The sequence below is a fragment of the Osmerus eperlanus genome, chromosome 18 (assembly GCF_963692335.1).
Source record: "Osmerus eperlanus chromosome 18, fOsmEpe2.1, whole genome shotgun sequence".
Classification (NCBI taxonomy): domain Eukaryota; kingdom Metazoa; phylum Chordata; class Actinopteri; order Osmeriformes; family Osmeridae; genus Osmerus; species Osmerus eperlanus.
The window spans coordinates 712,759-740,538 of record NC_085035.1 but is presented as its reverse complement, the minus strand read 5'-3'; the positions used below and the strand labels follow the sequence as shown (position 1 = coordinate 740,538).

The window sequence follows — 27,780 nt, the reverse complement described above, 5'->3', positions numbered from 1 at the left end:
TACTCACTTGTAATTAATCCCTTTATTGTTATGATTATCGAACTGTGCATAGAAGGCCATGAAGGGAGAACTAGAGGGGAGTCACTGGGGAGTCACTGGGGAGTGGGAACCCTGACCCCATCACCCTGTGCGACTGGGGAGTCGCACAGGGTGATGGGGGTGAGTGGGGCTGTATTCTTCCTGAAGTCCACAACCATCTCCACTGTCTTAAGAGCATTGAGCTCCAAGTTGTTCTGGCTACACCAGGTCACCAGGTTGTCAGCTTCCCACCTATAGTCAGACTCATCCCCGTCAGAGATGAGCCCAATGAGGGTGGTGTCGTCCGCAAACTCCAGAAGTTTGACAGACGGATGACTGGAGGTGCAGCTGTTGGTGTACAGGGAGAAGAGCAGAGGGGAAAGGACGCAGCCCTGAGGAGATCCGGTGCTGATGGACCAGGAGTCAGGGACGTGTGTTCCCAGCTTAACGCACTGCTTCCTGTCAGACAGGAAGTCTATAGTAGAACTCATTCAGGTCATTGGCCAGGCGAGAGTCGTTGATGCAGTGGGGGGCTCTGGGCTTGTAGTTGGTGATCTGCCTGAGCCCTCTCCAGACAGAAGCCATTATCTGAGAACTAGTGTCTTAGTCTCTCTAAGTACAGTCTCACAAGCCTCTCTCACTGCCTTGCTAAACCTGTTCTCCAACTCCTTGAATCTGTCTCAATCCCCATTCCTAAACGCAGAAAAGCACATAATTGGACACCGTGTTCTCATCTGTAGGAGTATACAGCACTGCTGTCATCGTTTTGGCCACTTTTGTCATTTAAACAACGTTTTTCAACCATGGGGGCACCATGAGGAGAGGGCTTCTAATATTCTGTTAATGTGTTGACACACAAGCTGTGATCCTCGACGTCATCACCTGTCATTCCGACAGAAACTTCCTCCATTCCTGAGAATATCAGACTGCTCACCTTGATAACACGTCTCTGCTACTCACTCCATTATTATCACAGTAAGTACGGGAACAAATATTTAATATTATTAATCACTGTTGCCTCCTCCGCTAAGAAGTTTAAATGGTGATTATTTATATTTAGTGTCCCAGCATTATGTAGCCTACCTGGGAACAAGCCTAAGTGAAAGTAAAGTTTGTTAGGTTGCAATAGGAGCTGTTTTTCTATCGGAGTCGTTAACAGGTGTTTAAAGTTTAAGTAAAGCTAATTGAAACCAAGTATCCTTGCCACAATGATTCCTTTAAACGCTATTTGAAGATATAGGCCTACAGTTTTAATTAGGCCTGGTTGAATTTATCAAGTTGTTACAATAGTTTTGGTGTCGGTTGTTGAACGGTGGATTTATGGTAACATTTAAGAAGGTGACGCTCAAAGGGCCTTTGCATGTAAAACATAAATACAACAGCCTACTACATCAGACACTAGCCTCTGTTATTGAAATAGGCTTCTTTGATTTTTTATTGGTTATTTATAAATAATACCACGCAAAAAGCGGCCTTCTCTGATTCAGACGGCTTTGATTTCTCTGATACATTTAACCATTTGATAACCAAGTAAACCGAATAAATAAATGCTTGCGGTTATCGTAATGTATGTGTTAAATGTATGTGTATGTAATGAGTGTGCTGGGGTCAAGTCTTGTAAGACGGCTTTAGAACAATTTGGCTACTCTGACCTAAACTGTTTATCTGTCAGAGGTTTGGTGTGGAGGCTGTACATTCCTAGCTCTTCCTTGTAGGCCTTCCTCTGCAAATGAAGAGAGCACGTTGCATAACAAAATTGCTGCTTAAATATTGTAATTTTTTTCTGTTTTGAAATTCAATATTTTATTGGCAGTATAATAAAATAGGCAGAGTAAATTAGAATCAGAAGTTTACACAAACACGGAATTTACTGTGGCAGGAAGGTGCAAACTATAAACATATATGGATCTTAATTAAAAAAAACATCTATTGAATAACATGTTTGAAGAGGCTTCTAATTGTCTAACTTAATTAAAGGCACATTTGTCAGGTGTAGGCTGTACTTTTCTTTTCTGAATTTGTTTTGCTATAGGTAAATGTAATTTATTTATGATAATGATATTGTTGAAACTGCATTAAGTCAAATTGAAAATGGAATACTTGTACAAAACCTTAAAAACACTCAGAATCAATGAGTATGAGCTATCCTGATCCTGTGACTTGCATCAACAGGCATGTTCGTCATGTTCCAGTGATTCTTGTGTCTGAGGATTGAAGGAGCAACATGGAGGAAGCTACAGGGAACAAGGTCTATCTGGTGAAGAGGTGAGACTGAGAGGGTGTAGAGGAGGGGGCAGAGTGACCATCTGCCTGGGAGACACGAGACTAGACATTCTCAACTTGTGAACCCCTGGAAAAATCTACATCATTTGAAATTTGTCACAGCCTTTTTTTAGATAACTATTTTTGTGTGTAATTTATATCTCGCAAAATGTGTTTAACATCCAAATGTACACTTCAATGAAATACATAAAAAAAGACAAGCAAGCAGTAAATTAATGTCAGTGTGTTTGTGATCAGCCAAAAACTGGATTTATTTGTAGAAGAAAGTGTTCATATATTTTACAGTACGGTCACCTCAATGCTTGCAAGTTTTTATTGTGCGGTCGTCATGTTAATGTTGTTATGAAGCCAAGTGACAAGAGGAACCTGCTACCTGATACTCGCCATCTGAAGAACAGTCCTTGTGAGTTTGTCTTTATATTTGACAGAGTTTCTGTGGAGGAGCCGCCATCAGTAAGTTACCCGGCCAGCGACCAGACAGGAAAAATAGATCAAATGGACGACTCTTCCACTCTGATGAAGGATGTAACTGGCACGGAGCAAAGGTGAATAATCTTGATTGTTCTGTAAACTGGACTGTTATTGTTATGGTTTATGAAGTCACACCTTAAGGGTTCAGGTATAGATTAAATCAACTGACAGTTTTACAAATTTCCCAAGGTATGTAAAATCGTTACTTCTGTATTATATCTTGTTATGGTTGTATGTAGATCATAAATAAATAAATGCATTGTTGTAGGGTGGATGAGGAGAGACCAGTGTCACCGAGCCCCAGTTATCTGTCAATGAAGAGTGCACGATCTCTACTTAGACCCATACATTTCAGAGAGCAAGACGTAACTGAAGAAAAAAAGTAAGTCAATTTATTTTAGTCATGGCAATATACTTATTTTGACATCAACTTTAATAAACTATTCATATGTTTATTTTATAACCAATACTTAAATGTGCAGAGCTACACTTGCGAGATCTGGATCACCAACCACCAGTATTGCATCAACGCAGAGTGACCTTTCCGTGAATATTCCTTTTACCTTCAATGATGAAGGCTCAAGAGAAATGTGAGATCATACTATTATATCTACATAATCAAAAATCACACATGATTAATGGTGCCTCAATGTCCATAATAGTCAGAACAGAAAAGCTCTCTATGTTGTATGTATGTTGTGTTGTCCATTGAGCTCTGGTACAACCTTAGAAAACAAAACAATGTTGCCATTTACCCAGAATTCAACGCGGCGTGACGTCAACTTTGTATTCTCTATACTGGTTGTTACGTGTACAAAGTCATTCTTGTGTTTGCTGTCTCAATGTCAGATCCAGAGAGGGTCTTTGTGACCCCTGTTCTGATGATGACCGAGAGAGGAGAGCTGTGAAGACCTGTCTCACCTGCCGTCTCTCCTACTGTGAGAAGCACATCAGGAGGCACTACACTTCACCAGTGTTTCAGACACACAGTCTGGTGGATGTGACCCTGGCTGTACAGCAGAGACTCTGCCAGGATCACCACGAGCCTCTGGACATGGTCTGCTGGACTGATAACATGCTGATCTGCAGTCAGTGTTCTGAAACACAGCACAGAGGACATTACATCATTTCTAAGGCTGAACAAACTGCAGGAAAGGTAGGTACTGTTTGGCTGTCTATTCCAAGTTCTGTAAGTCAATACTGTGATTAACAACTTGAGATTTTAAATATGTTGCATGGATGGTTGTATGGATATTTGATTTCACACCATAAAACCTTCTTCCACATGAATAAAAAAACAAGTGTACTTTATTAACAGGAACATCAAAGGAATACAGAGAATGGTAAGTGTGTTATAAATAGTGTTGGAACGGGTCTGGTCAAAGTGTGTCAGGTAGTCGACTCAACTGTGTTTTCAGATTGTCTTGGGTCTTTTGTGTTCATGTTAACACTAGTAATATTTGTTTTGCGTCTTCCTCAATTTACCCTTTGTCAGTGCTGCCCCCTCCTGGAGAGATCAGCTTCCTGTCAGTGAAGCCAGACTCTGTGACTCTGACCTGGGGACCTCCTGAGGGTCTGGAAGGACCCTGGACGTTCAGAGTGACCTGGGAGGGTGATGGAGAACAGAAGAACCTGATCATAAACAACATGTACAAAGTACAAATAACTGGACTCCAACCTGGTCAGCATTATGATTTCAAGGTGGCAACAATGGGAGCTCAAGGAAGATATAGCAGTTCTGTTTTACAAACTGTAATGACAGGTAATATACTTTTATTACAGCAAAAATGACAACAACTAATGGAGATCTCGTGAAATTGGGGCTCAACTGTGAACATAAGGACAGATGTGGTTATTAGTCGGTTGCTAGAGTTTGAGCAAAATCTCTGGACACATACCGCTTGTCTCTTTTTAGCATGGCATGCTGGACGAGGATTAAATCCCACTTGCATCATCAGCCTCTTGTGTTTTAATAATTTAAATGTTGCCCTCTCTTTAGAAAAAAGTTGAGAAATGTAAATCCAACTCACAATAATAAATACAGAAAAACAAATGATCTATTTATTAAAAAAATAAGATTACCAGTTTACAATGTTGTCATTTTTCTCCAAGCGGTCCCAGGCCCCAGAGACCTGACAGTAGAGAGACAGGACAGGTCTCTGTCTCTACAATGGACCAAACCACCAGGACTGCAGCCCTCTCATCAATACCTCATAACCTACAGCTGCCCTGGATCAGAACCGCTGGCCGTATACACTGAACTCTGCTGCAGAACCCTGACTGACCTGCAGCCTGGTACCCACTACACTGTTGGAGTCTCCACTGTGTTGATAACTGGGGAGCAGAGTGAAGCTGTGTCTACAACCATCTTCACCAGTAAGACGTCTTATTTATTTTAATATACTTAGTGTAGCTGATTGACCTGATACCCTGCTGTAAGGTACTTCCTGTATACTACGCAACAGAACCTCTTCAGGAACTTTTGAGGAGACGTTTTATTTATTTTATTATCTTGGTAACGTACCACCAGAGCCGTTGTTTTTTTAAGTATAATTTTTTAGTTAGTTGTTTTTCTGAAAGTCTATAATAGCAAAAGTACGGGAGAGAAAAGGTAATAGCTGGCACTATGTGTATGATGATGCTGTATTATTCTGTTTGTTGAAGATGTATTATACCAAGTTAGACCAACAACTCTAACAACTGTTTACTGTATATCAAAATGTTTCTGTCAAATCTCTAAAATGCACCCTCTTCACTCAAGGAGTTCTACCACCAGCTGACTTGACCACAGAGCAGGTACAGCCCTCCTCTGTGACCCTGCGCTGGACCAAGGCTGGAGGAATGGAGACAATCCCACATCACTTCCTCATAACCTACAGCAGCCCAGGATCAGAGTCCCAGAGGACACAGACTGCAGACTGCTGCACAACCCTGACTGACCTGCAGCCTGGTACTCACTACACTGTTGGAGTCTCCACTGTGCTGGATCATGGAGGAGAACACAGTGAACCTGCCTCTACAACCATCATCACTGGTGAGACACTTGTACATTTTAAATAAAACTTTTACTACCAGAACATTGTCTGCATGTCAATGTTCTCCTGGCCCTCCTGAAACTGTATTTCCTTTATCAGGTGTCCCTGCTCCAGACAAGCTGACAGTTGTCTCAGTGGACGCCACATCAGCCACTGTGAGCTGGGAACAGCCAGATGGAATGGACCAGACCCAACTCCAGTACCAGGTCTCCTACCAGAGTCCAGGAACAGATCAACTCACCACCACCACCTCCTCAGTCAGCATCACTCTCTCTGACCTGAGACCTGCCTCTGAGTACTCTGTCAGTGTCTGCAGTCTGCTAGACAACAGGGAGAAGAGTCCACCTGCGTTACAGACCTTCACCACTAGTAAGGCCTTGAATAGAAACAGACCCTGTTTATTTGTTCAAACAAAACAACTGGCAACATCTGTTGATCCCAAAAGGTAACTTGTTAAAATGTTGTTCTTTACTCAAGGAGTTCCACCACCAGCTGACTTGACCACAGAGCAGGTGCAGCCCTCCTCTGTGACCCTGCGCTGGACCAAGGCTGGAGGAATGGAGACAATCCCACATCACTTCCTCATAACCTACAGCAGCCCAGGATCAGAGTCCCTGACGACACAGACTGCAGACTGCTGCACAACCCTGACTGACCTGCTAGCTGGTACTCACTACACTGTTGGAGTCTCCACTGTGCTGGATCATGGAGGAGGACAGAGTGAACCTGCCTCTACAACCATCATCACTGGTGAGACACTTGAAAGAAAGCTTTTACTACCAGAACATTGTCTGCATGTCAATGTTCTCCTGGCCCTCCTGAAACTGTATTTCCTTTATCAGGTGTCCCTGCTCCAGACAAGCTGACAGTTGTCTCAGTGGACGCCACATCAGCCACTGTGAGCTGGGAACAGCCAGATGGAATGGACCAGACCCAACTGCAGTACCAGGTCTCCTACAAGAGTCCAGGAACAGATCAACTCACCACCACCACCTTCTCACTCAGCATCACTCTCTCTGGCCTGAGACCTGCCTCTGAGTACTCTGTCAGTGTCTGCAGTCGGCTTGACAACAGGGAGAAGAGTCCACCTGTGTTACAGACCTTCACCACTAGTAAGGCATTGAATAGAAACAGACCCTGTGTATTTGTTCAAACAAAACAACTGGCAACATCTGTTGATCCCAAAAGGTAACTTGTTCAAATGTTGTTCTTTACTTAAGGAGTTCCACCACCAGCTGACTTGACCACAGAGCAGGTACAGCCCTCCTCTGTGACCCTGCGCTGGACCAAGGCTGGAGGAATGGAGACAATCCCACATCACTTCCTCATAACCTACAGCAGCCCAGGAACACGGTCCCTGACGACACAGACTGCAGACTGCTGCACAACCCTGACTGACCTGCTAGCTGGTACTCACTACACTGTTGGAGTCTCCACTGTGCTGGATCATGGAGGAGAACACAGTGAACCTGCCTCTACAACCATCATCACTGGTGAGACTCCAGAATTTACTCCAGAAACTGGGTCTAAGCAACATGCTCCCCAAACACATGCAACAAAGGGATGTTTTAGTGATAGATGCTTTATCTCAGAATCTTAAGCCACCTCATGAATTGAGAGGTTCCAGACTTATTTGCATTACAAATTTAGTCTGGCGATGCCAGGCTTGTTCGTAGTGCTGATATTTACAGACATTCAGGGGTTACTACTGAATGTACAGCCACACTCCAAATAGTGACATGTCACTGTGATGCACAATGGATATTTTATTTTACCATTAGTAAATGTCCTGTTTTTCCCCTAATTTTACATTTCATTGGCTGTTGAAAAAAACAACTTGAAACTAGAAACTAGAAATTAGAAATTAAAGACAATGGGCCTCATTCTCGAAAATGTTCTGAAGTTTCTTCTGAAATGTTTCTTACGGGCTTCGGAAAAACAACGTAAGAAAAAAATTAATGAACGCTTGAAAATGTGTTCCTACGCAGCAGAATTTTTCTGAGCTGTGCTCCCTTGGAAGAGTTTTCTTAAATTGAAAGCGCATCCTCATGCTCCTGAATTTGCATACATACACGCCCCGACAGCTCCTAATAAGGGCACGCAACAGCAGTGACGTGTGCAGTCAGAATCGACACAATTAGGAAAGCAACAGGAACGCACGTTATGTCCAAGCAAAAAGCAATTGTGCCATATTGTATGCCTAGGGTGCACACTCGTCCCTTTAGGTCGAGTGATCAGTGATAATTGGATGGCCTGGTTGAATTTATATGATGTTCAAGTCCAAGTGCAAGTTAAAGGTTTTATTTGTCACATACAACATCATACCAGTAAGATGAGCAGTGGAATTGTTCTCCACTGGATCTAACAGTCTACCATAGCTTCAGAGAACGTTGTTTTTGTTCATGACGATGATGCTTTTTTAAACTTTGGCAAGGAAACCATCCAAGAAGTACACAGTGAAGAGCAACACATTTACCCGATGGATATTCACATGGCAGTTTTCCACTGTGCTGATGATTTTTTGAGGCAGTACATATTTTCAAAACTCTCCAGTTGCCAGTTTGGCCTGCCCCTGCTGGTACCTAATCCCTTTACACAGGAAACTGAATTCCCTCTCTGGGCCCTTCGGAACATCAAGAAGTCATGGCAAAGTAAATCTAAAACAGACAGCCCTGGTAAATACCAGAGCAGACACATGTTTAATACACCAGTGCCAGTTGTATCCTTCATCAGATTGGGAGAGTCGTCCATTTCCAAGTCCCAGATCTTGAACAGTGTCATTAGCAAACAAAAGCACACTGTGTTTTTCCATCGTCATTGCAAAGGCAGCACCCGAGACTGTCTCCTCATGGACGGAGTTGTGGAGATCACCTGGTACTGTCCAGCGGGGAAGGAAGATGATGTTTTTGACGATTGTGTGGCTTTTCTGAACCTTCATGGTGATGCCAGAGACCATCCAGAGCAACTTGAATTTATGCAGTCAGTGAGCACTGTGAATGTTGTTCTACTTTCAGAACATCCCTTAGATGAAGAAAGAAAACACATTTCCAAGAATCTTTTCAAGTCTCCTGTCCCTCTGATTGTCCTTTTCTCCGGACAGGAAAAACGTCCGACTTTAGAAAACCCAACAAAGGTGAGATTAGCTGCCAAAAACAGGAACGAGGCTGAGCTGAACAAAGAAATAATATCACACATCCAACACTGTGTCAACATGTACGAAAAGAAGACAAGCATTGAACTATTTTGTGACAAAGCAAGAAAACATCAGTTTAAAGTGGACGAAGACAAGAAATCCTGCAGAGATGGTCGTGAACAAGCCGAGGGTTTGATGTCCCTGTTGAGGGAGGAAAGATCATCGAGTCTCAAGGATAAACTTTTACCTCTCCAAGGAAAGCTGTGGCATGATTGGTGCCGGAAAGATAAGGAACAGTATCGTCTGAAATGCGAAGGAAAAGAAAGTTTGCAATGTCAGTTGGAGGCCATCAAGAATGAGAAAGCCGCTATTCGAAAGAAACAACTTGAGGCAGCTTCACCACCTAATGATTTCATGAGGTCATTTATAAACTGTTTAACATCCCCACATCATTCACAAGAGACTAGATTATACATGCTGCAGTGGCTGAGAATGTTCCTGGATGAATTCAGCTTTGGTGCACTAACAGGATATGAGGAAGAGTACCTCTCAACATGGGCAACATTTAAATGTGGCCCTAAGGTTAAAGGAGGATCAACTAGCACAGATCCTCTGCTTATGAAACTTAACACAATATCTGACAATATGAATGCTACCACAATTGGACTTCAGCACATCATGAGAGAAACAAGCCAGATGTATGAAGTTTTCAAGCCTACAAAACGTCAGAAGGAGACATATGAACTTATAGAAGCTCTTCCTGCAATAGGAGCTGAGATGCTGATGTCTGGGTTGCCACTAGAGCTGATGGATGGAGATGCGGCCCACGTGCCTCTGTTGTGGATTCAGGCTGTCCTGGACCGTCTTACTGAAACACTTGGAGACAAGAAGGTATTTGTGCTGTCGGTTCTTGGACTGCAGAGCTCTGGGAAGTCCACACTACTGAATGCCATGTTTGGTCTTCAGTTCACCGTGAGCGCAGGCAGGTGCACAAGAGGAGCCTTCATGCAGCTAATCAAGGTGGACCCGGCCTTAGTGGACCAGCTGAAGTACGAGTATGTTCTGGTGGTGGACACAGAGGGCTTGAGACCACCAGAGCTCAGTACTAATACGTCCCTCAGTCATGACAATGAACTGGCAACTTTTATTATCGGAATAGGGGACATCACCATCATTAACATCATGGGGGAAAACCCATCTGAAATGCACGACATCCTGCAGATTTGTGTCCAGGCATTCTTGAGGATGAAACAAGTTAAAATCACACCAAGCTGCATCTTTGTGCACCAGAATGTTGCAGAGGCCTCAGCTGGCGAGAAAAACATGGAGGGAAGAATAAATCTCCTGAGGAAATTAGATGCTATGGCTGTAACTGCAGCAAAAGAGGAGCAAATTGACAAACCTGTCACTGGCTTTAGTGATATAATCCAGTTTGATGTAAGAACTCAAGTATTCTACTTCCAGGGGCTTCTAGAGGGAGACCCCCCGATGGCCCCTCCCAACCCCTCCTACAGCCAGAACGTTCAGCAGCTGAAGAACAAGGTGCTCTCCATCGCACAGTGGAGGTCAGGCTGTAGATTTTTCACATTATCTGAAGTAAAAGATCGGATCAGTGACCTATGGAATGGTCTTTTGAAGGAAAACTTTGTGTTCAGCTTCAGAAATACACTCGAAATTATGGTGTACATTGATTTGGAAAAAAAGGTTTCTGAATGGTCCTGGAAACTGAGAAAACATGCCCTGGATAAAGAGAATGAGTTGCTCAACCAACTTCACAGCAACATCATCAAGGACGTGAATCCCAAAGATCTGATTGATGATTTTTATCAAGTTTATGATCCCTTGAAAGAGGAAATAGACACATACTTTAAGGAAAACAAAAACTCAGAAATCCTTATTCAATGGAAAGTCACCATTGACAGGCGGTTGGAAAATCTGAATGGGGAGCTCATTCAAGACATCATAAAGAAATGCAAAGATGTCATCACAATCAGGAAAAGCCGATCCGAACTTGACCATAGAAATTCTGATTATGAGGCAGAATTGCACGAAATTAGCAAAAACTTGGCATCAAAACTAAAAGACCAAAGACTTACCGACCAGGACGTGGAGAAGCAGTTTGACTCAATCTGGACGGACTGGAGCACCAAAGTGGCAAATGATAAACCTCCAGAGAAACCTGTTAATGTTAGAGCTGCAGTGGAAGAAGTCTTACAAACGAATTTTTCTAATCAGAAGGACATCACAGACAAGATTAGAGGTGAAAGGGGCCTATTTATGTTGGATGTTAAAAAACACGGATACCTAGCGTGGTGGAAGTCACTGGATACATGGCATCTGTTACACAGAAATCCAGACGACTGTATGAATCAGTATACACAACAAGTGACAAACAGTGTCAACAGATATATCACTGGAAAAGAAGCTGAAGGTAGGGATTTCAATGATAGCTTCATTCATGAAATATTAAGTATCATAACAAGTGAGATCAACATTTACACAAAGTCAAATAAGGTTGAATTCCCAAAAGAATACCTAACTGACCTGTCTGTTCATCTGTGCATCAAAGCAGTTCCAACATTTAAGAGGATGCATTCATCGTTCAGGAAAACAGTAAATCCTCTAACATACTTGAAAAGCAAACGAGATCAGTATCTCCAGATGTTTAAGAACTTATGCAAAGGAGCAAACTCCATCACAATATTTGCTGATTTCCTCTGTAAACAGCTGGAACCAGCAATCAAACAGCAAATGAATCAGAAAACCAGCAGACAGATTAGTGATTTATTAATACACAACCACCCAGCCTTTAATGGAAACAGATCCAATCTTGAGAATCACATACTGGAACATCTTGCAGAAAAGCAAAGCTTTGAAGACTATGAGGAATACATTGACCAACCATATACTTATTTTATAGGTTTCATCCAAGAACATGTGAAGAAATATTGTGCAAATGACAAAATGACAAACATGCATATTGAAAACCTATGTTCCCTGGAAAGTGTGGTTTTAACAGTGAATACAGAGGTAACAGCAGAAGTGGTTACACAACGTGGTGATGCCAAAACATGGCTTGACAGTTTCTGTAAGGAACTTGGAACACACATGGTGATAAACAGAGAGGATCTGAAAAGCATTGAAAATGAAGATATTCAGAACCTGACAGAACTCAAAGAGATGATGGCAAAATGTCTTAATGAGATGGTGAAGAAGATGAAAGAACAAGAAGAGCAGAATTCAGGAAAAGAGTCTTTTGCAACTTTGGAAAGCCAAGCCACCAAGCACATGTTAGATCATCACCAAGGATGTTGGGCCCAGTGCCCATTCTGCAAAGCCATCTGCACAAACACCATCCCAAACCACGAAGGTGATCACAGTGTTATATTTCATCGTCCTCAAGCTGTAGCTGGCAATAATTGGAAAGATACAGATCATTTTGCTATTGAGTTCTGCACCACATCAATAGGCAGTGATGCTTATTTTGATTCTATTCCCTACAAGAGATACAGAGATGCAGGTGAACCATATAATCAATGGATCATCACTGCAGATGATAGCACTCAGAGATACTGGAAATGGTTCCTTTGTACTTTTCAGTCTCAATGGGAGAAAAAGAAAGGATACAGATTTGCTGGCAAAGGTGAAATCCCTTCGGGCTGGAAAAAGATCACCCTACAATCAGCACTGGAAGAACTCAAGTAACTGTCCCAGCAAGTACAGAAGAACAAACCATGACCATGAAATACATCAAACTATTATAACTACTTGTAATTAATCACTTGTTCATCATGATTATCGAACTGTGCATAGACGGCCATGAAGGGAGAACATCTGTGTCTGTCCACCAGAGAATTATCTTCATGTCACAGTTTGAAGCATGAAATGGGTCAATAGATGGACGTTGTTGTAATGAAATTCAGTTTATATTGTGAGATGACTTTGCACCACCAGTGGTCAGGAATACATGACTGGACATCTCTGATAACTAGGAAGACGTGAAGAGATGTCAAGGTCCTGTTATTGAACAAATGACTAGCACAAGCTAGCTGTTCATGATTTAAGCTGTCTTTAATGTGACATATACGGTAAGAACGTCAGAACTGTAGGCAGATACAGATGTCTTTATATAGCTTGACCTAGGGTCAACATGTCAAATTGTAGTTGAGATGTTTTTGTTTTACAATAGTTGAGATGTTAATAATGTTGCACTGTGTCTGGTAGCTGAGATGTGGTGACTTAGCACTGCCTGCTAAATACAGATCATTCCTTGACTCTGATCACCTAAATAATGTTATAACTCTGCACTTCTGATCCTTGATCTTCTGCTGTACTTTCTGTATAAACCCTTTGTATTCTAGCTTTGGATAAGTGTCTGCTAAATTAATACCATGTAAATGTTTGGATTTGGTACAAAAAGTTCACCTGTAACTAAATGTAGAGATGTGTGTTTGCTGTGAACAACATACCTTGAAGTCTCAGAGAAGGGAGTCCGGCCACAGAAAGATGATATTATATTACATAGTTTATATCTATGAGGATAAACCTCAAGAGACATAGATGATGTCGGCCATTTTGTATGAATATTATATGTTGGGTCACACATGTAGGAATATGCTAGATTAGTTTATGCTACTGCAATATTATCGTATATCCAGACATTATTAATCTTAAGAAATCAAAGAAAGTTGTGTTACATTTAAAAGAAACAATTTAATTTTTTTATTTAAAACGTTTTTATTTCTAAATGGGGGAAAGTTTGTGTTAATTCACACTGAATATGCAGCTCGCTGAAAAGAGAGCCTGGTTTATCTTACTACATCTTTATTGGTAGTACTTAAGACTTGATGACACAATGATTGTCCTTCCTGGATCAATAACCAAAGCTTTATTATGAGTATATGTAAGACTTATGTGAGAAACTGATGCAACACATGGAATTAAACACATTGTTTGCAAATCACCAAAGAATATACTTGTTTTTCTGTGCAATTGCTCAAAACAACCAGATTGCCCTCTCTAAATAATAATAAAAATATAACATCAATATTTCCTGTGTCTTAAAGCATTTTTTACTTTACTAAAAAAATATTTAATTGAGTCCTAAGACTTGTCCACAGTGCTGTATATGGAATGTGAGGATGTAATATGAATATTCTTGCTGCCCTGCGTGGGTTTCAGCCCCTCCTCCTCCCGCGAGGGGAGTTTACAGACGGGGCGTCATGATCGCCGGAGCAGCTGACCTGCGCCCTCTAGTGGCGCACTGCGGGTGGTGCGCGCGGGACGGCCGTCTGAGGGAGGTTCATACTAACGGGAGGTTGTCTGAAGAGGATCCCGTCAGATACAGTTGAAACTTCACCTCCTATAACACAGGAGAATTAATTACTTACAAAAAGTATTGTCTAAAATCCATTATAAAATAATCACAATAGTTACAAATAAAAGTAAAAAGCACAAACACTACTTCGATGGCTACTTATTTGATTTTAAACAGGTATTCGACAGTGTAAAACAGCAAGTCGTTACCCTTCAGCTGGTATAGTCATCCTGGTTTTGATTTCTCTGAGGGGCTGCAACAGGCGACCATCCTGTCAGCCACGTAGGACAGTGCTGGGGGGCGTCATAGTGATAACACTCTTCACTAGCCTCAAGAGTTTGTCATCAACTCTTCCCCACGTTTGCAATCTAGGATATTATCGTGATAATGATCATTTAATAACATCTTTGATCTGCTCAGCGATGAAGATAGTGTCATGAAGGCAAACCTGAAGCACTTTGTAAGAGTTTAGAGCATGTTTATAAGGTAGGCCACACGTCCCTTATCGGGTTTAACCGCTTGATTAGAGACACCACCGCTTTGCGGTAGCTCTCTTATAACATTATTACAGAAGTGTAATAATAGTTTTGCATTAATATATTTGGTTCAGTCAAAATCATGACGTCCACTGCATATCTATATTAAATATGCTATGAAAACAATTTTCAGAATAATGGTGTTTTTCTTACCACTGAATATGAGTCAAAGCATGTCTGAGGTCCTCAAGATTTCAGATTGTGTTCTATTTAGTCCTAGGAGTTGAAGAAGGCAATACTTCTTAAGGTGTCTCAACTGCTAAAGAGAGCCAAAAACAACAGAAGTCCTCACAGCAGAAACTGATGAATTATTAAATTGTCTGGTTGCCTTGTGACCATGAGGATCAGGTAACATAACACCACTTCCTCCAATTGATTTAGTGTCTCGCCGGCTTAAGAAGAGTAGCAATATATTTGACTTTATGGTTATGAAAACGGCACCATTGTTTTAATTATTGTTTAATTATCTTCACATTCAAGCAAACACAAACTCCTCAAGGAATTTTTAAGTCACATTATGGATTGAACGAGTCTCCTGTAATCGACCATTGGCGTCTGGAGTGACGTCATACCGAGACGCCGTTAGGTGATTGGTTGTTTTCATCTTCGTGCTAACAGTGCTAGTAGCTAGCGAACTGCAACTGGTAGATTTGGTTTCTAAAATATTGTCGTCTGACAGGTGAGTCATGATTTAGATTTGCAGCAACAAGTGGCGTGTAAAAATCCGAAATAAAGTAAGATATTCAATAGTCTAATTATTTGTGTTGCAAATCGCTTAAAGGGAGTAACGTCGAATTACTGAGAACAATTGACAACTAGATTAGCCAGATGCTTCTCTATTGACACCTAAAATAGCCCTAACACTAGCATTGAGGTTTCACCAAAGTTTTGCCTTTCGAACTTGTTTCTAAAACATAGTTCACTGTACTTACTTATAGTTATTGAAATAATTTTTTTTTATTAAACAGGGATAAGAGAGTGTCATGAATGTGTCTGTGTTGCTTTCAAAGAAGTCTGTAGAAGATTAGTTAGCTAGCTGGAGCTACATACAGAGACCATAATGCTACTGGTATTTATCTCGCTTCTTTACCTGCAGTGCCCACTACCATAACTACCAGTGTCCACGAGACACAACCGTACATACATGATCTACAGTTACTTAGAACTAATTTATCATTAGAAAGGCTAAAGCATGACTTAAATAAGCATCGTGTAGTGGTGATACCCTGGCATGCACTAGCCCAGCCCCCTCAGCTGTCGTGTTTAATATAGCCGGACCCAGAGGTGTCGGGCGGGACCACACAGACCCGGAAACGGAGATAATTTGTTGTTATCCAAATTCCTCAAATGTGGCGTCGCGATCATATTACAGACCTTTCGATATATTTGGCTACGTTTTTACCACATGTTCTAAACTACGCCTACCAGTATTCAGATGAGACAAATTATATTTCGCAGGTGTTTGATTGAGCACACTGCATGAAAGACTAAAACATTTGACCATTTTAATGATTTATTTCGCTGGCGCTTTTATCCAATGTATATTAAGAAAGTGCAGAAGGAAATCAATAACCAGGTGTCAGCTTCCAGGTGTGTCCTTAGCCCTGATCCTGGCTTCTCTGGGTACCTGCAGGATGCCAGGATGGAGAACGAGCCTGCCCTGCCTGACAGCCTGGTGCTGGACGAGCCTGCCCTGCCTGACAGCCTGGTGCTGGAGATCTTCCTGCATCTCCCCCACAGCGCTGTGCTGAGCGCCGGTCTGGCCTGCAGACAGTGGCTGAACGTGTCCAGAGATGAGTTCCTCTGGAGGGAACTCTTCTACAGCTACTACCGCATCCCACGCTCCGTACCCAGACACCCAGGTACCTAGAACCCAGACACCTAGAACCCAGACACCTAGAACCCAGACACCTAGAACCCAGACAGACACCCAGGTACCTAGAACCCATACATCCAGGTACCTAGAACCCAGACACATAGAACCCAGACACCCAGGTACCTAGAACCCAGACACCTAGAACCCAGACACCCAGGTACCTAGAACCCAGACACCAAGGTACCTAGAATCTAGACACCTTGAATCCAGCTAGAATCCACACACACCTAAAATCCATTGTTATGTCTTATTACTCACTGTGTGTGTCTCACTGTGTGTGTGTGTGTGTGTGTGAACAGCGTCCGTGTCGTGGTACCGGGAGTTCAAGCGGCTGTTTGACTGCATCCCCTGTGAGGAGGTGCAGACCCTGAGGGAACACCATGACCAGGTGCTGCACCTGGCCTTCTCTCACAGAGGACATCGCTTCTCCTCCTGCTCCAAGGACTGCACCGTCAAGGTCCACACCCGCAGCCTCTCTGCTCTCTATATACAGTGTTATATACCCACGCAACCTAGACAAGAGACATACACTATATACTCTATATAGAGTAAATGTTATATCCCACATAGCACAGCTAGGATATATACTGTAAAAAAACGTAATGTAATTACATGTAGTCTCTCTATACATACATATAAACTGTACTACAATCCACCTGTACTTGTTACGAATGGCAGCTTAACCTGAGAGGTGGAACGCGGTGTGTTTCAGCTGTGGGACACGGAGCGTCCTGATGGGAACATCACGCTGGTCCACAGCTGCAGCATGCGCCAGTTTAACTGGGGCTACACCCAGTTCTCCCAGTTCAACGCTGATGACACCCTGCTGCTGGTGTCGGGGGTCTACCTGGGCCCGCACCACTCCTCCTCAGGGGAGATCGCCGTCCTCAGCCTGGGTAGGACACACACACACATATACACACACACACACATATACACACACACACATCTATACAGACACATACACATCTATACAGACACACACCACATCTATACAGACACACACCACATCTATACAGACACACACACATCTATACAGACACACACACACATCTATATACACACACACACCACATATATACACACACACACACGTCTATACAGACACATACACACCACACATCTATAAAGACACACACACATGGATAAACACACACGCATGTAACAGCACGCACACACAGTCTCTCTTTCCTAATTTCTTTCAGAAATGTTCCTCACATGATCCTGTGTACAAATTAAATTACAAGTTAGGCTAAATACTTTGTTCAGGAACATTGGACATGTGTTTCAGACATAACAGCACCTCAGAGATCACAGAAACTTGATTTCATTGCAGACAGAAAACAGAAATGTTGTGAGAAACCTGATGCAGAGAGGATCTAATGCTCTGGGTCATGACTGTAAACATGCTAGCAGTAGCCAGCATAATGCTCTGGGTGATACATATACTGTCTGTGTGTGTGTACTTATGTGTGTGTTGACGTGTGTGTGTGTATACACGTGTGTTCCAGACAACTACACGCTTCTGTCTCGCGTGAGGAACAAGCCGTACGACGTGTTTGGCTGCTGGCTCAACGAGACCCACCTGATCTCAGGGAACCTGCACTGGATAGGAAACATGACCTCCTGCTCTGTGCTCTGGCTCAACAAGGCCTTCCAGGTCCGGCACACAGACACACACAGACAGACACACACACAGATACACAAACACACACACAGACCTGTATTCACTAGTTCCACAGAGTCCAGAGCTCTACACTGAGCTGTCCCCGTCCCCTCTCCTGATCCAGAGCTGCTCCTTCTCTCCTTCAGGATATCGAGTCGGAGAACGTGAACGTGGTGAAGCGTCTTGTTCAAGATCCAGAACGTCAACGCCAGCACCATCAGAACCGTCATGGTGGCACACTGCCGTCGCCACGACACCCCGGACCTCCTCCTGGACTACGAGGCCCAGTCCCAGGCCCGCTCCGCCCCCCTGCTGTTCGACCTGGGGCACCCCCGACAGTGAGGAGGAGGAGGAGGGGGGGCGTCCCAGGGAGGTGAGGGGGCGACAGGCGTACCCATCGGCCCCAGGGCTGGAGCATGTCATCCAGGTAGGAGGGGGGGGGGGGGAGGGGGGGGTGAGGGGGGAGGAGGGGAGGAGGGGAGGAGGGGGGGGGGGGGAGGAGGGGGGGGAGGAGGGGATGGGACAATATGAATTGTCATATGGACATTATGTTATGCACAGTAAAACAGAACACGAATACATGAATGTGAATGTGGAAAAGAGTATGTTTTTTCTGTAGCGAATATTAACAAAGACAGTCAATGAAAACTGTATGCACTGTAACCAATTCCTAAATGTATCTCTTTCTCCCCCCCCCTCCCAGGGCGTGGCTGCCAGGAGATAGAGCTGGAGGCCAAGGTGGTCCGGATGATGAGTCGTGCTCGCACCAAGCCCCTGGACACCTCCCCTCATCACCCCCTCTGCCCCTGGGGAGGGAGAGGACAAGACCTACCTGCTGTTCACCACCGCAGCCTCACCTACTCCCCCCACCAGATAGGTAGACCAGCCTCACCTACTCCCCCCACCAGATAGGTAGACCAGCCTCACCTACTCCCCCCACCAGATAGGTAGACCAGCCTCACCTACTCCCCCCACCAGATAGGTAGACCAGCCTCACCTACTCCCCCCACCAGATAGGTAGACCAGCCTCACCTACTCCCCCCACCAGATAGGTAGACCAGCCTCACCTACTCCCCCCACCAGATAGGTAGACCAGCCTCACCTACTCCCCCCACCAGATAGGTAGACCAGCCTCACCTACTCCCCCCACCAGATAGGTAGACCAGCCTCACCTACTCTCCCTCACCAGATAGGTAGACCAGCCTCACCTACTCTCCTCACCAGATAGGTAGACCAGCCTCACCTACTCCCCCCACCAGATAGGTAGACCAGCCTCACCTACTCTCCTCACCAGATAGGTAGACCAGCCTCACCTACTCTCCTCACCAGATAGGTAGACCAGCCTCACCTACTCCCCTCACCAGATAGGTAGACCAGCCTCACCTACTCCCCCCACCAGATAGGTAGAGCAGCCTCACCTACTCCCCCCACCAGATAGGTAGACCAGCCTCACCTACTCTCCTCACCAGATAGGTAGACCAGCCTCACCTACTCTCCTCACCAGATAGGTAGACCAGCCTCACCTACTCCCCCCACCAGATAGGTAGACCAGCCTCACCTACTCCCCCCACCAGATAGGTAGACCAGCCTCACCTACTCTCCTCACCAGATAGGTAGACCAGCCTCACCTACTCTCCTCACCAGATAGGTAGACCAGCCTCACCTACTCCCCCCACCAGATAGGTAGACCAGCCTCACCTACTCCCCCCACCAGATAGGTAGAGCAGCCTCACCTACTCCCCCCACCAGATAGGTAGACCAGCCTCACCTACTCTCCTCACCAGATAGGTAGACCAGCCTCACCTACTCCCCCCACCAGATAGGTAGAGCAGCCTCACCTACTCCCCTCACCAGATAGGTAGACCAGCCTCACCTACTCCCCCCACCAGATAGGTAGACCAGCCTCACCTACTCCCCCCACCAGATAGGTAGACCAGCCTCACCTACTCCCCCCACCAGATAGGTAGACCAGCCTCACCTACTCCCCCCACCAGATAGGTAGACCAGCCTCACCTACTCCCCCCACCAGATAGGTAGAGCAGCCTCACCTACTCCCCCCACCAGATAGGTAGACCAGCCTCACCTACTCTCCTCACCAGATAGGTAGACCAGCCTCACCTACTCTCCTCACCAGATAGGTAGACCAGCCTCACCTACTCCCCCCACCAGATAGGTAGACCAGCCTCACCTACTCCCCCCACCAGATAGGTAGACCAGCCTCACCTACTCCCCCCACCAGATAGGTAGACCAGCCTCACCTACTCCCCCCACCAGATAGGTAGAGCAGCCTCACCTACTCCCCCCACCAGATAGGTAGACCAGCCTCACCTACTCCCCCCACCAGATAGGTAGACCAGCCTCACCTACTCCCCCCACCAGATAGGTAGAGCAGCCTCACCTACTCTCCTCACCAGATAGGTAGACCAGCCTCACCTACTCTCCTCACCACATAGGTAGACCAGCCTCACCTACTCCCCCCACCAGATAGGTAGACCAGCCTCACCTACTCCCCCCACCAGATAGGTAGAGCAGCCTCACCTACTCCCCCCACCAGATAGGTAGACCAGCCTCACCTACTCTCCTCACCAGATAGGTAGAGCAGCCTCACCTACTCTCCTCACCAGATAGGTAGACCAGCCTCACCTACTCTCCTCACCAGATAGGTAGAGCAGCCTCACCTACTCTCCTCACCAGATAGGTAGACCAGCCTCACCTACTCTCCTCACCAGATAGGTAGACCAGCCTCACCTACTCTCCTCACCACATAGGTAGACCAGCCTCACCTACTCCCCCCACCAGATAGGTAGACCAGCCTCACCTACTCCCCCCACCAGATAGGTAGACCAGCCTCACCTACTCCCCCCACCAGATAGGTAGAGCAGCCTCACCTACTCCCCCCACCAGATAGGTAGACCAGCCTCACCTACTCCCCCCACCAGATAGGTAGACCAGCCTCACCTACTCCCCCCACCAGATAGGTAGAGCAGCCTCACCTACTCCCCCCACCAGATAGGTAGACCAGCCTCACCTACTCTCCTCACCACATAGGTAGACCAGCCTCACCTACTCCCCCCACCAGATAGGTAGACCAGCCTCACCTACTCCCCCCACCAGATAGGTAGACCAGCCTCACCTACTCCCCCCACCAGATAGGTAGACCAGCCTCACCTACTCCCCCCACCAGATAGGTAGACCAGCCTCACCTACTCCCCCCACCAGATAGGTAGACCAGCCTCACCTACTCCCCCCACCAGATAGGTAGACCAGCCTCACCTACTCCCCCCACCAGATAGGTAGAGCAGCCTCACCTACTCTCCTCACCAGATAGGTAGACCAGCCTCACCTACTCCCCCCACCAGATAGGTAGACCAGCCTCACCTACTCCCCCCACCAGATAGGTAGAGCAGCCTCACCTACTCTCCTCACCAGATAGGTAGACCAGCCTCACCTACTCCCCTCACCAGATAGGTAGACCAGCCTCACCTACTCCCCCCACCAGATAGGTAGAGCAGCCTCACCTACTCTCCTCACCAGATAGGTAGACCAGCCTCACCTACTCTCCTCACCAGATAGGTAGACCAGCCTCACCTACTCCCCCCACCAGATAGGTAGAGCAGCCTCACCTACTCCCCCCACCAGATAGGTAGACCAGCCTCACCTACTCTCCTCACCACATAGGTAGACCAGCCTCACCTACTCCCCCCACCAGATAGGTAGACCAGCCTCACCTACTCCCCCCACCAGATAGGTAGACCAGCCTCACCTACTCCCCCCACCAGATAGGTAGAGCAGCCTCACCTACTCCCCCCACCAGATAGGTAGACCAGCCTCACCTACTCTCCTCACCACATAGGTAGACCAGCCTCACCTACTCCCCCCACCAGATAGGTAGACCAGCCTCACCTACTCCCCCCACCAGATAGGTAGACCAGCCTCACCTACTCCCCCCACCAGATAGGTAGAGCAGCCTCACCTACTCCCCCCACCAGATAGGTAGACCAGCCTCACCTACTCTCCTCACCAGATAGGTAGACCAGCCTCACCTACTCTCCTCACCAGATAGGTAGACCAGCCTCACCTACTCCCCCCACCAGATAGGTAGAGCAGCCTCACCTACTCCCCTCACCAGATAGGTAGACCAGCCTCACCTACTCCCCCCACCAGATAGGTAGACCAGCCTCACCTACTCCCCCCACCAGATAGGTAGACCAGCCTCACCTACTCCCCCCACCAGATAGGTAGACCAGCCTCACCTACTCCCCCCACCAGATAGGTAGAGCAGCCTCACCTACTCCCCCCACCAGATAGGTAGACCAGCCTCACCTACTCCCCCCACCAGATAGGTAGACCAGCCTCACCTACTCCCCCCACCAGATAGGTAGAGCAGCCTCACCTACTCTCCTCACCAGATAGGTAGACCAGCCTCACCTACTCTCCTCACCACATAGGTAGACCAGCCTCACCTACTCCCCCCACCAGATAGGTAGACCAGCCTCACCTACTCCCCCCACCAGATAGGTAGAGCAGCCTCACCTACTCCCCCCACCAGATAGGTAGACCAGCCTCACCTACTCTCCTCACCACATAGGTAGAGCAGCCTCACCTACTCTCCTCACCAGATAGGTAGAGCAGCCTCACCTACTCTCCTCACCACATAGGTAGACCAGCCTCACCTACTCCCCCCACCAGATAGGTAGACCAGCCTCACCTACTCCCCCCACCAGATAGGTAGAGCAGCCTCACCTACTCCCCCCACCAGATAGGTAGAGCAGCCTCACCTACTCTCCTCACCAGATAGGTAGAGCAGCCTCACCTACTCTCCTCACCAGATAGGTAGACCAGCCTCACCTACTCTCCTCACCAGATAGGTAGAGCAGCCTCACCTACTCTCCTCACCAGATAGGTAGACCAGCCTCACCTACTCTCCTCACCAGATAGGTAGACCAGCCTCACCTACTCTCCTCACCAGATAGGTAGAACAGCCTCACCTACTCTCCTCACCAGATAGGTAGACCAGCCTCACCTACTCTCCTCACCAGATAGGTAGACCAGCCTCACCTACTCCCCCCACCAGATAGGTAGACCAGCCTCACCTACTCTCCTCACCAGATAGGTAGACCAGCCTCACCTACTCTCCTCACCAGATAGGTAGACCAGCCTCACCTACTCTCCTCACCAGATAGGTAGACCAGCCTCACCTACTCTCCTCACCAGATAGGTAGACCAGCCTCACCTACTCTCCTCACCAGATAGGTAGACCAGCCTCACCTACTCTCCTCACCAGATAGGTAGACCAGCCTCACCTACTCCCCCCACCAGATAGGTAGACCAGCCTCACCTACTCCCCCCACCAGATAGGTAGAGCAGCCTCACCTACTCTCCTCACCAGATAGGTAGACCAGCCTCACCTACTCCCCCCACCAGATAGGTAGACCAGCCTCACCTACTCCCCCCACCAAATAGGTAGACCAGCCTCACCAGATAGGTAGAGCAGCCTCACCTACTCTCCTCACCAGATAGGTAGACCAGCCTCACCTACTCTCCTCACCAGATAGGTAGACCAGCCTCACCTACTCCCCCCACCAGATAGGTAGACCAGCCTCACCTACTCTCCTCACCAGATAGGTAGACCAGCCTCACCTACTCTCCTCACCAGATAGGTAGACCAGCCTCACCTACTCTCCTCACCAGATAGGTAGACCAGCCTCACCTACTCTCCTCACCAGATAGGTAGACCAGCCTCACCTACTCTCCTCACCAGATAGGTAGACCAGCCTCACCTACTCTCCTCACCAGATAGGTAGACCAGCCTCACCTACTCCCCCCACCAGATAGGTAGACCAGCCTCACCTACTCCCCCCACCAGATAGGTAGACCAGCCTCACCTACTCCCCCCACCAGATAGGTACAGCAGCCTCACCTACTCTCCTCACCAGATAGGTAGACCAGCCTCACCTACTCTCCTCACCAGATAGGTAGACCAGCCTCACCTACTCTCCTCACCAGATAGGTAGACCAGCCTCACCTACTCCCCCCACCAGATAGGTAGACCAGCCTCACCTACTCCCCCCACCAGATAGGTAGACCAGCCTCACCTACTCCCCCCACCAGATAGGTAGAGCAGCCTCACCTACTCTCCTCACCAGATAGGTAGACCAGCCTCACCTACTCTCCTCACCAGATAGGTAGACCAGCCTCACCTACTCTCCTCACCAGATAGGTAGAGCAGCCTCACCTACTCTCCTCACCAGATAGGTAGACCAGCCTCACCTACTCTCCTCACCAGATAGATAGAGCAGCCTCACCTACTCTCCTCACCAGATAGGTAGAGCAGCCTCACCTACTCTCCTCACCAGATAGGTAGAGCAGCCTCACCTACTCTCCTCACCAGGTAGGTAGACCAGCCTCACCTACTCTCCTCACCAGATAGGTAGACCAGCCTCACCTACTCTCCTCACCAGATAGGTAGACCAGCCTCACCTACTCTCCTCACCAGATAGGTAGACCAGCCTCACCTACTCTCCTCACCAGATAGGTAGACCAGCCTCACCTACTCTCCTCACCAGATAGGTAGACCAGCCTCACCTACTCTCCTCACCAGATAGGTAGACCAGCCTCACCTACTCCCCCCACCAGATAGGTAGACCAGCCTCACCTACTCCCCCCACCAGATAGGTAGAGCAGCCTCACCTACTCTCCTCACCAGATAGGTAGACCAGCCTCACCTACTCCCCCCACCAGATAGGTAGACCAGCCTCACCTACTCCCCCCACCAAATAGGTAGACCAGCCTCACCAGATAGGTAGAGCAGCCTCACCTACTCTCCTCACCAGATAGGTAGACCAGCCTCACCTACTCTCCTCACCAGATAGGTAGACCAGCCTCACCTACTCCCCCCACCAGATAGGTAGACCAGCCTCACCTACTCTCCTCACCAGATAGGTAGACCAGCCTCACCTACTCTCCTCACCAGATAGGTAGACCAGCCTCACCTACTCTCCTCACCAGATAGGTAGACCAGCCTCACCTACTCTCCTCACCAGATAGGTAGACCAGCCTCACCTACTCTCCTCACCAGATAGGTAGACCAGCCTCACCTACTCTCCTCACCAGATAGGTAGACCAGCCTCACCTACTCCCCCCACCAGATAGGTAGACCAGCCTCACCTACTCCCCCCACCAGATAGGTAGACCAGCCTCACCTACTCCCCCCACCAGATAGGTAGAGCAGCCTCACCTACTCTCCTCACCAGATAGGTAGACCAGCCTCACCTACTCTCCTCACCAGATAGGTAGACCAGCCTCACCTACTCTCCTCACCAGATAGGTAGACCAGCCTCACCTACTCCCCCCACCAGATAGGTAGACCAGCCTCACCTACTCCCCCCACCAGATAGGTAGACCAGCCTCACCTACTCCCCCCACCAGATAGGTAGAGCAGCCTCACCTACTCTCCTCACCAGATAGGTAGACCAGCCTCACCTACTCTCCTCACCAGATAGGTAGACCAGCCTCACCTACTCTCCTCACCAGATAGGTAGAGCAGCCTCACCTACTCTCCTCACCAGATAGGTAGACCAGCCTCACCTACTCTCCTCACCAGATAGATAGAGCAGCCTCACCTACTCTCCTCACCAGATAGGTAGAGCAGCCTCACCTACTCTCCTCACCAGATAGGTAGAGCAGCCTCACCTACTCTCCTCACCAGATAGGTAGACCAGCCTCACACACACACACACACACACACCAGACAGCTAGGGCATCTTTCTGCAAGAGAGACTCATAGCTGGTTCTGTGTGGTTCTGCGTGGTTCTGCAGGCATCAAGCGGATCCGTCCGGACCAGATGAGCACGAGCGGTCCTGTTCTGGGGAAGGAACGCAACTCGGACGAGTTCTTCGACTCTCTGGACCACGTGATCGACATCCACGGACACATCATCGGCATGGGCCTGTCTCCAGACCACAGGTACAGTACACCTGGACATTTACAGTAACTCTGGACAGGTACAGTAGACCCTGGACAGGTACAGTAACTCTGGACAGGTACAGTAACTCTGGACATATGTGGTTGAGGGTGACTAGGTTAGCGCCAGAGACGTTTATGATCACACGTGTTAGAGGGTTGCTAAGCGCCCGTCTCCCGTTGCCCAGGTACCTGTACGTGAACAGCCGGGCGTGGCCGGCGGGCTGCGTGATCTCCGACCCCATGGCCCCGCCCCCCATCGCCGAGGAGATCGACCTGCACGTCATCGACCTGAAGAGCCTTCGTGAGGAGAGGCGGAGCCTGCGGGCGCACCGGGCCTTCACGCCCAACGACGAGTGCTTCTTCATCTTCCTGGACGTCAGTCGAGACTTCGTCGCCAGGTAGAGCAGCGCCCACGCTTCACTTTTGTTTTCAAAGATATACTGTGTGTATATTATTATCATTTTTTATTCATATCAGCACATATCTGCCAGAAACAGTATAATTAGACCCTAGAACACAGTGCATATAGTCAAAAAGAAATGTGTGTATGTGAAGCCTAAATCAGTTAAGTACCCAAAAACTCAGTTGACAACCCCTCCATTGACCTCTCCGTCGCCCCCCAGTGGCGCGGAGGACAAGCACGGCTACATCTGGGACCGCCACTACAACATCTGCCTGGCGCGCCTGCAGCACGATGACGTGGTGAACTCTGTGGCCTTCAGCCCGGCCGACCAGGAGCTGCTGCTGTCTGCCAGCGACGACTCCACCATCAAGGTGTGGCGCTCCCCTCGCATGGTGCGCCTGGCGCAGACGCCCGCACGCCCCCCAAGGCCCCGGAACCTGCTCTCCTGGCTGGGCCGCCGAGGCAGCAGCCAGGCCAACGGGAAGCCTGGACCCAGTTAGACCAGACTGAGAGGGGAGTCTGGACCCAGTTAGACCAGACTGAGAGGGGGGGAGAGAGAGGGGGGCCTGGACCCAGTTAGACCAGACTGAGAGGAAGGGAGAGAGAGGGGGGCCTGGACCCAGTTAGACCAGACTGAGAGGGGAGTCTGGACCCAGTTAGACCAGACTGAGAGGAGGGGAGAGAGAGGGGGGGCCTGGACCCAGTTAGACCAGACTGAGAGGGGGGGGAGAGAGGGGGGGGGCCTGGACCCAGTTAGACCAGACTGAGAGGGGGGGAGAGAGAGAGGGGGGCCTGGACCCAGTTAGACCAGACTGAGAGGGGGGGGAGAGAGGGGGGGGGGCCTGGACCCAGTTAGACCAGACTGAGAGGGGAGTCTGGACCCAGTTAGACCAGACTGAGAGGGGGAGAGAGAGAGAGGGGGGCCTGGACCCAGTTAGACCAGACTGAGAGGGGGGGGAGAGAGAGAGAGGGGGGCCTGGACCCAGTTAGACCAGACTGAGAGGGGAGTCTGGACCCAGTTAGACCAGACTGAGAGGGGGGGGAGAGAGAGAGGGGGGCCTGGACCCAGTTAGACC

At 47.6% G+C, this 27,780-nt stretch overlaps 3 protein-coding genes across 3 annotated transcripts; all 3 read left to right on the top strand.

The window, feature by feature from the left end:
• Positions 1-748: 748 nt before the first annotated feature.
• On the top strand, positions 749-4,012 carry LOC134038543 (tripartite motif-containing protein 16-like). Its single transcript, XM_062483977.1, has 6 exons — positions 749-993; positions 2,191-2,283; positions 2,730-2,846; positions 3,041-3,154; positions 3,255-3,362; positions 3,622-4,012. The coding sequence occupies exons 2-6, from the start codon at positions 2,243-2,245 to the stop codon at positions 3,980-3,982; spliced, it is 741 nt and encodes a 246-aa protein (XP_062339961.1). The 5' UTR covers positions 749-993; positions 2,191-2,242; the 3' UTR covers positions 3,983-4,012.
• Positions 4,013-7,131: 3,119 nt separating this feature from the next.
• Positions 7,132-27,285, top strand: fbxw5 (F-box and WD repeat domain containing 5). Its single transcript, XM_062483978.1, is given in 14 exon segments — positions 7,132-7,300; positions 16,427-16,655; positions 16,969-17,126; positions 17,382-17,565; positions 18,181-18,329; positions 18,482-18,517; positions 18,519-18,659; positions 18,661-18,789; positions 19,053-19,121; positions 19,123-19,182; positions 19,743-19,773; positions 26,154-26,301; positions 26,487-26,699; positions 26,925-27,285. Coding segments are annotated over 14 exon segments (1,872 nt in total). The 5' UTR covers positions 7,132-7,255; the 3' UTR covers positions 27,205-27,285.
• LOC134038541 (interferon-induced very large GTPase 1-like) lies at positions 7,316-14,214 on the top strand. Its single transcript, XM_062483976.1, has one exon. The coding sequence runs from the start codon at positions 8,287-8,289 to the stop codon at positions 12,643-12,645; it is 4,359 nt and encodes a 1,452-aa protein (XP_062339960.1). The 5' UTR covers positions 7,316-8,286; the 3' UTR covers positions 12,646-14,214.
• Positions 27,286-27,780: the final 495 nt, after the last annotated feature.

Coding starts and splice junctions, on each gene's coding strand:
- LOC134038543 (XM_062483977.1), top strand. CDS start 2,243: ATGGAGGAAGCTACAGGGAACAAGGTCTATCTGGTGAAGAG. Junction 2,847..3,040: donor GTAACTGGCACGGAGCAAAG/GTGAATAATCTT, acceptor GCATTGTTGTAG/GGTGGATGAGGAGAGACCAG. Junction 3,363..3,621: donor GATGAAGGCTCAAGAGAAAT/GTGAGATCATAC, acceptor TCTCAATGTCAG/ATCCAGAGAGGGTCTTTGTG.
- LOC134038541 (XM_062483976.1), top strand. CDS start 8,287: ATGGATATTCACATGGCAGTTTTCCACTGTGCTGATGATTTTTTGAGG.